The sequence below is a fragment of the Hibiscus syriacus genome, unplaced genomic scaffold, assembly GCF_006381635.1.
Source record: "Hibiscus syriacus cultivar Baekdansim isolate YM2019G1 unplaced genomic scaffold, ASM638163v2 tig00111280_pilon, whole genome shotgun sequence".
Lineage (NCBI taxonomy): Eukaryota > Viridiplantae > Streptophyta > Magnoliopsida > Malvales > Malvaceae > Hibiscus > Hibiscus syriacus.
In genome coordinates this window covers 420614-434748 of record NW_024063046.1, presented here as the reverse complement: position 1 = coordinate 434748, position 14135 = coordinate 420614, and the positions used below count along the sequence as shown (strand labels likewise).

At 34.4% G+C, this 14135-nt stretch overlaps 1 protein-coding gene and 1 pseudogene across 1 annotated transcript; one reads left to right on the top strand and one right to left on the bottom strand.

Annotated features, from left to right (window-relative positions):
• Positions 1–8720: 8720 nt before the first annotated feature.
• LOC120157962 (ubiquitin domain-containing protein 7SL RNA1-like) lies at positions 8721–10388 on the top strand. Its single transcript, XM_039168916.1, has 4 exons — positions 8721–9096; positions 9208–9313; positions 9785–10085; positions 10224–10388. The coding sequence occupies exons 1-4, from the start codon at positions 8721–8723 to the stop codon at positions 10386–10388; spliced, it is 948 nt and encodes a 315-aa protein (XP_039024847.1).
• A 1805-nt stretch (positions 10389–12193) lies between these two features.
• Positions 12194–12645, bottom strand: LOC120157961 (annotated as a pseudogene).
• Positions 12646–14135: the final 1490 nt, after the last annotated feature.

The following is a 14135-nucleotide window of genomic DNA, read 5'->3' as shown; positions in this document are numbered from 1 at the left end:
TGTTTTTAGAAATTAATTCTTTTTCTTTTATTAAGCTTTCAAGATTAACTCCTAACTCAAAATTTTCTTTTTCTAAATCATTTATTTTGATTTTTGAAAGCTCTAAATTATTTTTCAAAATTTCATTTTGATTTTCAAAATCAACTTTTGCTTTCAAAATCAAATTATCTTTAATTTTGAGTTTTGAAATTAATTTTGTATATTTGGAATTCATGGTCTCGAATTCTTCTTGAGTGGTCATGAGGCATAAGTTGACTACTTCATCTTCATCATTGGAATCATCTTCATCGCTCCAAGATGCAACAAATGCCTTCTTCCCCTTTTCTTTAAAGAGGACATTCATACTTGACATGCCCCTTTTTTGACAATTGAGCAAACCGAGGGACTCTTCTTCTTGGTTGATTCATGTTTCACTTCCTTGGAAATCATGAATCTCTTGAGTTCCCTCAAGAGATTGACCATCTCTTCTTCTTGTTCATCATTATCTTCATCCACCTCATCACTTGAATCTTGATAGCTTTCATTGGTGGATTTGAAGGCAATGCCTACCTCCTCATTCTTCTTATTCTTCTTTTTTTCTTCTCTTCCCTTTCTTCATCTTCTTTCACCATCATCTAATGAGTGAAAAGGGAGCCAATTAGCTCATCGAGAGTGAGAGACTTTAGGTTTCTTGCTTCGATAATGTTTTAGATTGCCACTCCTTTGGAAGAGAGTAGATCATCTTCCTCACAAGCTTCTCATTTGGGATTACTTCTTCATATCCCTTGAGACCGTTGAAAATCACGAAAAATCTATCCGTCATAGCTTTGATGTCTTCATCGAGTTTCATCTTGAAGTTCTCATAGCTATGGTTGAGAAGACTTTTCTTTGATTCCCTCACTTCGTTGGTTCCTTCATGAGTAACTTGGAGCTTATCCCAAATCTATTTGGCACTGGAACAAGATGATATTCTTCCATATTCATTTGGGCCTAAAGCACATAATAGAATATGTATAGCCTTAGAATTAAGCTGAAAATTTCTCTGCTCTTCTCTACTCCAATCATTGTACTTGCCGGGTGGAGAGGAGTAACCATCTATAATTGAGCTCCAAGCTCCTAGATTGTAGGATTGAATAAAGTACACCATTATTCTTCCAATGTGCATAATTTGCTCCATTGAAGAAGGGTGGCTTGTTGACCGGTTGTGAATCCATAATAGGGTATTCTTCAATAATAAGCACCGGAGGAAAAAGTCATTTCTTTGTCGGTGGATCGGGAATTGGTAGAGCTTATTCGAGGATAGTCTCAAGGTGGTTAAACCTTCTTAACGAGTAAGGCTCTGATACCAATTGCTAGGATTTTCGGAAGCTCGAATCGACAACCGGAACGGTTTGCAAAGAGGGGTCGGAACGGTTTTGTGTTTAGGGAGTAAAGAGATTGAAAGATAGAGAATTGTACAGCGATTTATAGTTGTTCGACTTTCTCAACTAAAGTCTACGTACACTACCTTAGCTCCTCACCAAGGATTTTCCAACAAATTCATTAATTTGTTTTTTTTAGGATAAAGAGTAACCTTATAAACTCCCTAGTTTTTCTGGGCTAAATTAGAAACTTTCCCTAGCTTTTACACGGGATTAGCTAGAACATTTCCCCTTTACAAAAGGATAAGAAATGTAAACAAGAAAACCTCTCTAAGGTAGATGTTTACAAGAATTAAGCTCACAAGAACAAAATATTTACAAGAGAAAAATAAAATAAGAATGAAAAACTCTTCTTGTGTTTGATTGCTTGGATGGTTGTTCTCATCATTCTTCAAGTGTTCTTAGCTTGTATTTATAGCTTGGAATGTGTTTGAAGTCGTATATAGCTGTTGGAGATGTTTTGGAGCCGTTTAGAGAGGATAATCAATTAATAAAATAGCTTGGAGCGTGGGGGGAATCGGTACCCCCTCATAGGGAATCGATTCCCTCTGGACAATCTGGAATTTTTGGCTTTAAAACGGTTCGAAATACTTTGTAAAATTGTTTTGAAATTATTTTAACATTAAAACTTAATTTTACACTTGAGTAAGGATTAAAAATGACATTTGAAAGATTTGGAGTAATATTTTAATATTCGAATAATTATATCGAATATACTTAGAAAATCTTTTGTAAAATCTTAAAATTCATTTAACTTAATTTGTTATATCGAAATATCAAAATGTTTTCAACAATCTCCCCCTTTTTGATATAACAAAACATTTTAGTAATTTTAAAATTTTGAAACCAAGTTTGAAAAATTACTCTTTGAAAAATTACTCCCCCTTACTCTATCATTCCTCCCTCTTATTACTTCTCCCCCCTTTTTGTTAAATCAAAAAGATTTTAAAATGTTTTAAACAAGGTTTTGAAAAGCATAGCCAATTGATTATAACTATAGCTTAAGCTGTTAAGATCAGAGATTAAGAGAAAAGTTAGTCATTAGTTCTATAATCCAATTGTTGAATTTAAGATCATATGCATAAAGTTTTCAAAAAAAATGTTATGCAAAAAAATATTTATAGCAATTGTTAGAGAGATATCATTTTCATTTAAACCACATGCATAAACATTCAAATTTAGGTCAAAAATTAAAATTTGTAAAATCAAAGTATTTGAAAATTTTGATATCAATTGTTAGAGATATATCATTTGCATTAAAACCAATTTTGACCAAAATTTTATTATGATGAACTAAAAATTATAAAAAAATCATTAAAATTTAAAATGTTCATCACAACCAATTTTTTTTAACATACATGAGATTAAAAACAATGAATAATCATTTAAAATAAAAAATCATGCATGCTTAAAATCAAATGAGCAACCAAATAACCAAAATTAAAAGCATTAAGCTTAAAGGTTACCCATTACTTTTTTTCATGTGTGGCTAGAGCATCTTGAATATCATCACTTTCATCACCATTGCTCCCACACACCTAAAAGAGACATTTAAGTAGATTTTGGTATCCAAATTGTTTTGGATCCTTGAACGTTAGTTTCAATGCCTCTTGTTCCTTTAGAAATCCACACTTGTCTAATTTTAAAACGTTTTCCTTTCTTCAAAGGACAAGTATGTTCCATATGACCATGATAATGGCAATGTGAGCATTTTGCCATATTTAAACATAATAGGTTGTTTTTAGAAATTAATTCTTTTTCTTTTATTAAGCTTTCAAGCTTAACTCCTAACTCAAAATTTTCTTTTTCTAAATCATTTATTTTGATTTTTGAAAGCTCTAAATTATTTTTCAAAATTTCATTTTGGTTTTCAAAATCAACTTTTGCTTTCAAAATCAAATTATCTTTAATTTTGAGTTTTGAAATTAATTTTGTATATTTGGAATTCATGGTCTCGAATCCTTCTTGAGTGGTCATGAGGCATAGGTTAACTACTTCATCTTCATCATTGGAAACAAATGTCTTCTTCTCCTTTTTTCTTTAGAAGAGGCATTCATACTTGACATGCCCCTTTTTTGACAATTGAAGCAAACCGGGGACTCTCTTCTTGGTTGATTCATGTTCACTTCTTGGAAATCATGAATCTCTTGAGTTCCTTCAAGAGATTGATCTTCTTCTTGTTCATCATCATCTTCATCCACCTCATCACTTGAATCTTGATAGCTTTCATTGGTGGATTTGAAGGCAATGCCTACCTCCTCATTCTTTTTTTCTTCTCTTTCCTTTCTTCATCTTCTTTCACCATCATCTAATGAGTTAGAAGTGAACCAATTTGCTCGTCGAGAGTGAGAGACTTTAGGTTTCTTGCTTCAATAATGGTTGTCTTCTTCGATTTCCACTCATTTGGAAGAGAGTAGATCATCCTCCTCACAAGCTTCTCATTTGGGATTACTTCTTCATATCCCTTGAGACCGTTGAAAATCACGGAAAATCTATTCGTCATAGCTTTGATGTCTTCATCGAGTTTCATCTTGAAGTTCTCGTAGCTATGGTTGAGAAGACTTTTCTTTGATTCCATCACTTCGTTGGTTCCTTCATGAGTAACTTGGAGCTTATCCCAAATCTATTTGGCACTGGAACAAGATGATATCTTCCATATTTGGGCCTAAAGCACATAATAGAATATGTATAGCCTTAGAATTAAGCTGAAAATTTCTCTGCTCTTCTCTACTCCAATCGTTGTACTTGCCGGGTGGAGAGGAGTAACCATCCATGATTGAGTTCCAAGCTCCTAGATTGTAGGATTGAATAAAGTACATCATCTTATTCTTCCAATGTGCATAATTTTCTCCATTGAAGAATGGTGGCTTGTTGACCGGTTGTGAATCCATAATAGGATATTCTTCAAGATAATAAGCACCGGAGGAAAAAGTCATTTCTTTGTCGGTTGCGTCAGAAATTAGTAGAGCTTCTTTGAGGATCGTCTCAAGGTGGTTAAACCTTCTTAATGAGTTAGGCTCTGATAAAAAGTCATTCTTTGTCGGTTTGCGTCAGAAATAGTAGAGCTTCTTTGAGGATCGTCTCAAGGTGGTTAAACCTTCTTAATGAGTTAGGCTCTGATACCAATTGTTAGGATTTTCGGAAGCTCGAATCGACAACAGGAACGGTTTGCATAGAGGGGCCGGAACGGTTTTGTGTTTAGGGAGTAAGGAGATTGAAAGATAGAGAATTGCACAGCGATTTATAGTTGTTCGACTTTCTCAACTAAAGTCTACGTCCACTACCTTAGCTCCTCACCAAGGATTTTCTAATAAATTCACTAATTTGTTCTTTCTTTTGAGGATAAAGAGTAACCTTACAAACTCCCTAGTTTTTCCAATCTAAACTAGAACCTTTCCCTAGCTTTTACACGGGATTAACTAAAACATTTCCCTTTACAAAAGGATAAGAAATGTAAACAAGAAAACCTCTCTAAGGTAGATGTTTACAAGAATTAAGCTCACAAAAAAAATATTTACAAAGAAAGATGAAATAAGAATGAAAAACTCTTCTCTTGTGTTTGATTGCTTGGATAGTTGTTCTCATAATTCTTCAAGTGTTCTTAGCTTGTATTTATAGCTTGGAATGTGTTTGAAGTCGTATATAGATGTTGGAGATGTTTTGGAGCTATTTAGAGAGGAGAATCAATTAATAAAACAGCTTGGAGCGTGGGGGGAATCGGTACCCCCTCATAGAGAATCGGTACCCCCTCATAGGGAATCGATTCCCTCTGGACAATCTGGAATTTTTTGCTTTGAAACGGTTCGAAATACTTTGTAAAATTGTTTTGAAATTATTTTAACATTAAAACTTAATTTTACACTTGAGTAAGGATTAAAAATGACATTTGAAATATTTGGAGTAATATTTTGATATTTGAATAATTATATCGAATATACTTAGAAAATCTTTTGTAAAATCTTAAAATTCATTTAACTTAATGTTATATCGAAATATCAAAATGTTTCAACAATCTTTTAAGAGACAAAAATATCATGACAGCTTCTGACATGTTGACCAGTCTTCTGCCTTCGTCTGTCACTGGTTGAATAACCTGTCGAACCGCTCCGGCTTCTCTGGATGAACCGTGCAAATGTTGAGTTACTTTTTGTACTAGCCCAAGAAGTCTCGAATGACTGTATCTTGGGCATTTATCTTTTGTTGAGCCTATTCCCAACGAATACGTCATTGAATCCCTTAAATGATAGGAACTATGTGAAGTCCATTTGTCTGTTTCTTGAATTCGTCAACAATGGTCTCCAATTTCAGCTATCGTTTTGTTATTGTTGTCTTTGAAGGGACTCCCAAGATCAGTGACCTTCATCTTGCCCCTGCAACCTCTGCCAGTCAATTCTTCCAAGATAGACTTTCATTGTGCTTGATGTAGACTCGATTCATTCTAAGTCCTTTATAACGCAGCAGAGTGATATACTCTTCAACTGTGGGCGTTACGTCTTCTGAATTGAATGTGACACATAGTCGCTTGTAGACTGTCCTCTGTATTTTCATCTCTTGTATTACAACCCCTTTGTCCATTAATGCATATTATTCATGTTTAACAAACATGTTTTTGGTGGATCAACACATCTTTTAAATGATGCGAATTATGAAAACAAAATAAAAGAGAAAAATAAAAAGAGTTAGTGAGGTAAATCAAAACAATAATAAAAATGAAAAATCCTAACCCACATGATATCTACCCCACATGCTTATTATTCCTACCCGGACATGATCTCTATCCCGCATGCTAATTTCAAACAAATCTTAACCTCATATTTGTCTAGTTCGTATGCTTTGAATGGAAAGTAAAGCAGAAATAAATCAGTCATCCTAAGGTTTGAAATGAGGTTTTAGGGTGGGCTCTAATTCTCCATAGTCTCCCGGTTTAGGTTCTAAAAAAACGGTACCCGAGTTCTCCTTGCCGATGCCCCCTTGGGCTTGCCAGACCCTTAATCCTAAACCCATCACAGGCTTGTGTGGACTAAGTTAAACTCGAGATGACACATTCCCTTATGCCCGCACGGTGAATAAATTCACACGAAGACATAAGGTATATGAATCTCGAAGGCTACTTGCTAGGCCCGCACGGTGAATAAATTCACACGAAGACGTCGCTTTCACCCCATTTAAATAGGGTTCAGAGCTCGGGTATAGAGCCTGAGATGAAAAACGAGTTTGGAAGACTGAAATCATTAGAAAACGGTTAGTACAACTATTTACTTGAAAACATAATCAAAAGTAAGCAATAAGGATCGAAATGTTACCTTAAAATTAAACTTACCCTTTTCGTTAAAAAGACAACTGGAAATTACCTTAGCCTGACTCACTTACCGTCCCCAGGGAAGTCGCCAAGCTATCGCGACTGTCTTTCGGTTGGGCCCAAAATTGAGCTTCGACTTGAACAAATGGATTAGGAGTCGCCACCGATCATTTATTTTAAAAAAAATGGGTTGATCGGATACCTTATTTCTTATCGGGTTTGCGTCTTACCAAAGATGTGTTGGATTCGGGAGTCGGTTACAGTCAAGGAAGGGTTAGCACCCTTGAACTGTCATTTAGGTACTACGTAATTTTCACTTGTCTTTAGTTAAGAAAATTGCAATTTAAATTAAAAGGTAACATATGATCCAAATTATTTACTAATTAGTTATCTAATCATTAATCAATACTTAGCTCAAACACGCCTAATTTAAACATGTATCAACATTATTATTCAAATTTTTAACTGAGGCCAAAGGAGATATAATTATCAAATTTCCAAATTTTTTCTTAAGTTTAATTATAAATAAGAATAAGAGTGTCTAGGTGTCAAAATTAATCGGTTAACAAGATTAAAAATTTATTAATAAAAGAATTACAATTAAACAAAATTAATGCATTGACAACCAAAACTATGGAGATGGAATTCAAACACGTTAATCAATCTAAATCTAGACACGTTGATTCACAGTTCACTAACCACAAGATAAAAAATTATTAAGTCAGGCACATTCCAAGCAAGGAAATCGGGATGCTCAATGCACTTTTCACACCAAGTTTGATTCAATTGAAGACAATTAATAATTTGATGACACAAATTCATCTTGCTAAGAAGTCATATACATGGAATTCAATCGCGATCAACAAATCCAGATTAAATAACATTAGCGCTATATTACACGGCAACATGACATTAATTAAGGCTAATTACGAGATCCAAATTGAATTCATTCTAAAAACGAAAGGATCTGACACATTGTTTCCCAGAAAAAGAAAACAACACGCGGGTTAAAAGACTCTAAATGAATCGGGTAACATCTAAATGGGTTTATTATAAGTTATTTTTAAAACCTAATTTCACTTCTGTCTAATTTCTAAGATTTCAGCTATCTCCCCCCTTTCAAATGCTTTGGTATTTTCAGACATAGCTGGAAAATCAGTTTTCACAAACGATTGATGACCACCGTCGTCGGTGACTGGAAATTTACAAAGTTCGTCCTTTTAAACGTTTTAAAGCCTGAACTACAAATCTAAAGTTGGTTTTTCAAGTAATCAAAGCAGAATCCAGTAGATCTAACAAAAAGATTACGTTTTTTACTTTCTTTAAACATAGAGATCCTTTATCGGATGCTAGCTTGCTCGGAGTTTAAAGGTTTGTTCGCCGTTTTAATACTTTGATTCTCCTTTCGCAGACTTTCCTTCTCACAATCGTATGTTTTTTCTTTTTTTTTTTTTTTCAGCTCGAAACTTTTTGCTCGTATTTCATATCATTTCTGTGTACAATGGGGTGTTGAGTACATCATTTTATAGTAAAATAATTTGCTATTTTTAGAGTCTGATTCGGACTCAATTATTTCATTTTTCAGTGTTTTATTTACACTAGAATGCTTCTTGACGCCTTGTTTGTTATTTGTGGCCGAGTAAAACAGCGATGATTGTGGGTTGTTGGGGCGAGACGTGCGGCATTGTGGAAGGTTCACGAGATGGAAGCTTCGACTGAGGAAACGACACACTAGGGTTTGGCTTGGAGCGATTCGGGTAGGGTTCCACGTGGGCTGCTCCAGCGGATGCGAGTCCAGGTTCCAAGTTGGTCACCAGACGGGTCTACTACTGGGCCCCTTTTCGTTTGGGCTGCTTTGTAATTGTTGTATCGGGCCTGTTACAAACAAAAAAAGATAACATATAAATATGAATATTATATAATATAATGAATTTAAATCAGATGAAATTTGGTGTCTGGTTTGAGAAACTCCATCCAAAAAGAAGACAGAGCCTCCATTGAAGCCTTCACTATCTTTTCAAATGGATGTCATCTTCGAAACCCAAAGTGGCAAAGCATTTTCCATTGAAGTTGATTTCTTCGATACAGTTCTTGAAATCAAAGGGAAAGTGCAGAAATACGAGGGAACACCTGTAGATAATCAAACCCTAATCTTCAATGGCCAAGTCCTTCAAAACGAACGTGACGTCGAGTACTGTGAAATCCTACAATACTCACGCATTCAACTACGAGTGGCTCCTGCTTCGGATATTAAAAATAAACAACAACGACGAAGTTCATCGCCGTTGAAGGAAGTGCAACTCAACGCAGATACCCCGTTGTCGGAATCCTCGTTCCCTTTTGAAATCGACGACCACGACATGGCTTTACTTATTTCAACTGATGCCGAGTTGCGAGGTATTATGTCACCAGGGAACTACACGGTGACGGAGAATAACAATGTGGATGTGAACATCAAGAAGTCGTCGAACTCGGAAACCTCAGTCCCTCTTGAAATTGATGACTAAGACATCAAGGTTGTGCTTCAATCGAGTGGTGCCGAGTTGCATGGTGATATGTCACCAGGGGACTGCATGCTGACGGAGAATGACAATGTCGATGTGAACATCAAGAAGTAGTCGGAAACCTCGGTCCCTCTTGAAATCGAAGATACGACATCGAGGTTTTAGTTAAATCAATTGGTGTTGAGTTGCATGGTGATATGTCACCAGGGGAGTGCCTGCTGACAGAGAATAACAATGTCGATGTGAACATCAAGAAGTCATTGGAAACCTTGGTCCCTCTTGAAATCGAAGGCTTCGACGTCAGGTTTTACTTCAATTGAGTGGTGCCGAGTTACATGATGATATGTCACCAGGGACTGCTTGCTGACAGAGAATGAAAATGTCGATATGAACATCAAGAAGTCATCGGAAACCTCGATCCATCTCGAAATCGACAAGAGCGACAACGTTTTACTTCAATCGAGTGGTGCCGAGTTGCAAGGTGATATGTCACCAGGGGACTGCATGCTGGCCGAGAAGAACAATGTCAATGTCAATGTCAATGTGACTATCAAGAAGCCGCCGTTGCCACCGCGTTCGAGGAAGGTGTCACCAACTGCGGCTGCCTTGACGGGAGCGGCAATGGCTACTAGAGGTTCGAAGAAGATGAAGCTGTGGGTGTTGCCGATGTATGGGACGAAGAAGATACCTGTGGCGATGAATGCGAATGATAACGTTGGGGAGCTGAGGAAAGAGCTGCAAAAGTTGCAGAAAAAGCTGCATTTTGATTTATCAGAAGAAGGGTATTTTTTCATTCATAAACAGAATGTGATGGAGGATGATCGGTCGTTTAAGTGGCATCAAGTTGTCGAAGGTGATACCATTGAGATCTTTAATGATAGAGTTACTGATGGACCATGTGATTAGGGTTATGATGAGAATGCTTTATCATGTGAGGGAATGATATTGAAATACTTTTAGAAATAAATTTACCCTATAAGTATGAATGAAAAAATACACTTCTGATAAATCAAAATGCAGCGTCCCAACGTTATCATTCGCATTATTGCCACCGGTATCTTCTTCGTCCCGTACATCGGCAACACCCACAGCTTCATCTTCTTTGAACCTCTAGCAGCCGTTGCTGCTCCCGTCACCGCAACCACAGTCAGTGACGTCTTCCCCGAACACGGAGCGGCTTCTTGATAGTCACATTGACATTGTTATTCTCCGTCAGCTTGCAGTCCCATGGTGACATATCATCTTGCAACTCGGCATCACTCGTTTGAAGTAAAACCTCGATGACATAGTCTTCGACTTATAATTTATTTTAAGGGCACATGCGTTTGATATAATTATAAAGTAGTATTTATTTATAATTTTTAAAGTACTGTTAAATAAATTCTTTTGAAGAAATGAAACATGCAATTGAGATTTTAAAGAAAATTTTGTTCTCTTCCAATTCTCAAAATTTTGTCCTAATTAATCTAGATCGAGGCGTATGTCACACATTAATTTTAATAAATAAATCTTTTAATAAATTTTTTTATATACACAAAAATTATAACGAACTTTCAGACATCAATTTCCGCATAAATCCATAATGTGCAGATCTCCATTAAAGGTTGAATGTGTTGCCTACTTGTTTGGGCACACGTCCCAAAAACATGCATAGGTAGGATCAAAACTCTTCGGTGGCAATCCCTTTGATTACTTTTCTGAGTAAACTAAACAAATGGTCACTAATGTTTAGTAATTTTCTATTTTTCTCATTGAAGTTTCAAAAGTAATAAATTGATCACTAACATTACTGTTTTATAACAAAATGGTCACTCCACCGTCATTCTTGTTTAATTGATGATGTGGCAACATTAACAAAATGGTAAATATTTATTTTTACTCCTAAACTACTGCTAAAACATCAAATAGGTCATTGAACAATGATTTTATATTTAACTTATCCCAAAAACTTTCTAATTTAAAAAAAAAACTTAAATTATAATTATATTTAATTAAATTTAAAAAATTAAAACACTAAAAAAATTAAAAATTAAAAATATTAAAAAGTGATGAGTTTATAAGAAAATAAATAGTAAATATATTTTTATTCCTTTAAATAACCTCAATTTATCGAAGATTTTCAGATACCCTCGAGGAGAATAAACTAGCTACAATTGCGACAGCAACTCTCATAACAAGAAAAAAATCTCATCTTGCTCTCAGATAATGAAATCAATTCCCCCTTTGCTCTCGTGGTGAAAGATTGCAGCATTCACTCAACACACTGCCACCAACCATGATAAACACTAAGCTAGATGCATCACTAGTCATCACTGGTTACTTTATAGCAAAGGTATTTCGAGTTTTCTGTCACTCACCCAGCAACCGTGACATAAGTGATGGTGAAGATACCATGATATTATTCTAAATAGCGCACCACAACTGCCCAAATTGGGGTTAATTATAATTTTTTATTTTTTAAAAAAATTAAAAAGATTTTAAGATAAATTAGATATAAAGTTATTGTTCAATTACCTATTTGATGTTTTAATAGTAGTTTATGAGTAAAACTAAATATTTACCTTTTTGTTAATATTGCCACATCATCAATTAAACAAGAATACAGTGGAGTGACCATTTTGTTACAAATCGATAATATTAATGACCATTTTGTTACAAATCGATAATATTAATGATCATTTTTGTTACAAATCGATAACATTATAGATCAATTTATTATTTTTGAAATTTCGATGAGAAAAACAAAAACTTACTCAAATATTACTTTTGGAACAACGACAAGCCAAACCGATCAACAAAGGGACCAAAAAAAAACACAATGAAACAAAGATAAATAGCAAATTATAATAGTAATTCAAGATAATAAAATATCCGTTCCTTCCTTATTATATGTCATGCAGTACTTTGATGAGTACATATATAGTTTCTTTTCTACTACAACACAAATGAAAGTTGACTTGGAAGGATTTCATACAAATGAAGCATTTATTTTAGTAAGGTTTTTGACAACCGAGGCGAACCGAGTCGCGCCAAACAACTTGAGTGTAATGCCCGCAGACCTTTCCCGATGCACAATGTTGGAGTTGTAATCGTAGTCGGCCCTCTCATCAACCCACAATCGTACAACATCGGTGCCAGAGAGGTCGACACTACTCCCAGCTAGGTTCTTACCGTATTGTCCACCGCCACCGGAGTGCGCAAGGTTGCAATCGGCGATGCGTTAATTAGCATAGTCCCGTGCAAAGGCAGAACGGTCTCATCCCAAGACATAGGACCGACACTGACGGCGGCTCGAGCCTCGTTGTGAGCGTTGAGGTTGAGGTAGTCTTGTGGTGAGTCTTGGGCATGGGAGGGAAGTATCAAGGTAAAGGCCATGAGGCAAGTAAGAGCTAAGGAAGAAAACTCCATATGTTTGATTGGATAAGAATAATTGCAATGTAAATATGTTTATGGTATGATTTTTTGCATCTTTGAGGGATGTATTTATAGACATTATTAGTTTGGCAGCTGAATGTTCAAACTATAGAATTACTTGTAAAGAATTGTTTTGTGAATTTTCTATAGAATAAAACCAAAGAATTTTATAGTTGTAGCTTCAAAGTAATTCATAATTTACCATAATAATAATAATAATAATAATAATAAGGGTAAAGTACACAAATGGTCCCCCAACTATAGAGTATTCTATTGAGTCCCTTGACTATTAAAAGTTACAACATGATCCTTTGACTATAGGGTATTGTTTTGTTGAGTCCCCTGACTATTAAAAGTTATAAAATGATCGCCCAACTATTCATATGTTCCAAACTTGTCCCTTACATTTAAAAAATGACGGTAATATGAGTTGAATGTTAACATACTGACCGGGATATGATAAATTTGATCTCAGAATCTCAAACTTTTAATAGTCGAGAGATTCATCAAAACAATACCCTATAATTGAAGGACCATTTTATAACTTTTAATAGTTGGAGACTCAATAAAACAACACACTATAATCGGGAATCATAATAACAGTAAACTCTATTTGCATATATATATATATATATATATATAATATATATATATATATATAATAATAATAATAATAAGTTCTTGATAAATGAAAAACAGAAAAGAAGAATAAAAAGTATTGGGCTCCATCAACTGATGTATGCGATGATCAACGACTATAGACACAACGGTCGGCGAGTCCATCCGTTAAATTTTTAATAATATGATATTAAAATGAAATAAAAACTAAATATTAGTTATAATTTTGAAAAATAAAATAAAAGTTTAGGTACTAAAACAGATCAAACTGATAATTAAGGTAGTAAACGCATAATATACCAAAAACATTATTCAAATCAAATTGAGTTATTCAAGTTTTTGTTTAAGTTTATTCTTAAATATTTATAATATTATGATATTAATTCATTTCAATTTAAATAAATTTTTATAATTATATATGATATGTATATATATTTCTTCATTTTTTATGTACGATATGCATATATTATGAAAAGTTAAAGAGTTTGACTCGAATTTGAATACTCATACACTAATTATTAAAAATTGAGTTATTATTTTAGAACAAGATTTAAATTTAAATATTTTTAAATTAAATCAAATTTATAAAATTATAAATAAAATAAAGTTTTTTTAGCATCGATCCAAATAAAAATAATAATGTTTTCGAATCCAATTCAATTTTACTCACCCATAAAGACAAGGAGCAACGGTTCTATGTTGCGTTGACACGTGGATGTTTGAAATTGGAGAAGCTTTGGTCTTAAAGAGAAAATAATCTCAGTGACCAAAAATGCCTTATAATATACGATTTTAACCAACTTTTTTTGGATTTGCCAAAATGACCAACTAAATCGCAATGCGATCGATAATTTGCAACGCGATCTCCGGTATCGCAAATCAGTTTCCAGATTCGCAACG

What these genes read in the sequence shown, in the direction of transcription:
- LOC120157962 (XM_039168916.1), top strand. Translation starts at nt 8,721, where the DNA reads ATGGATGTCATCTTCGAAACCCAAAGTGGCAAAGCATTTTCCATTGAA. An exon ending in GTCGATGTGAACATCAAGAA is followed by an intron (nt 9,314 to 9,784) that starts GTAGTCGGAAAC and finishes ACCGCGTTCGAG; the next exon opens with GAAGGTGTCACCAACTGCGG. An exon ending in TTGAGATCTTTAATGATAGA is followed by an intron (nt 10,086 to 10,223) that starts GTTACTGATGGA and finishes ATCAAAATGCAG; the next exon opens with CGTCCCAACGTTATCATTCG.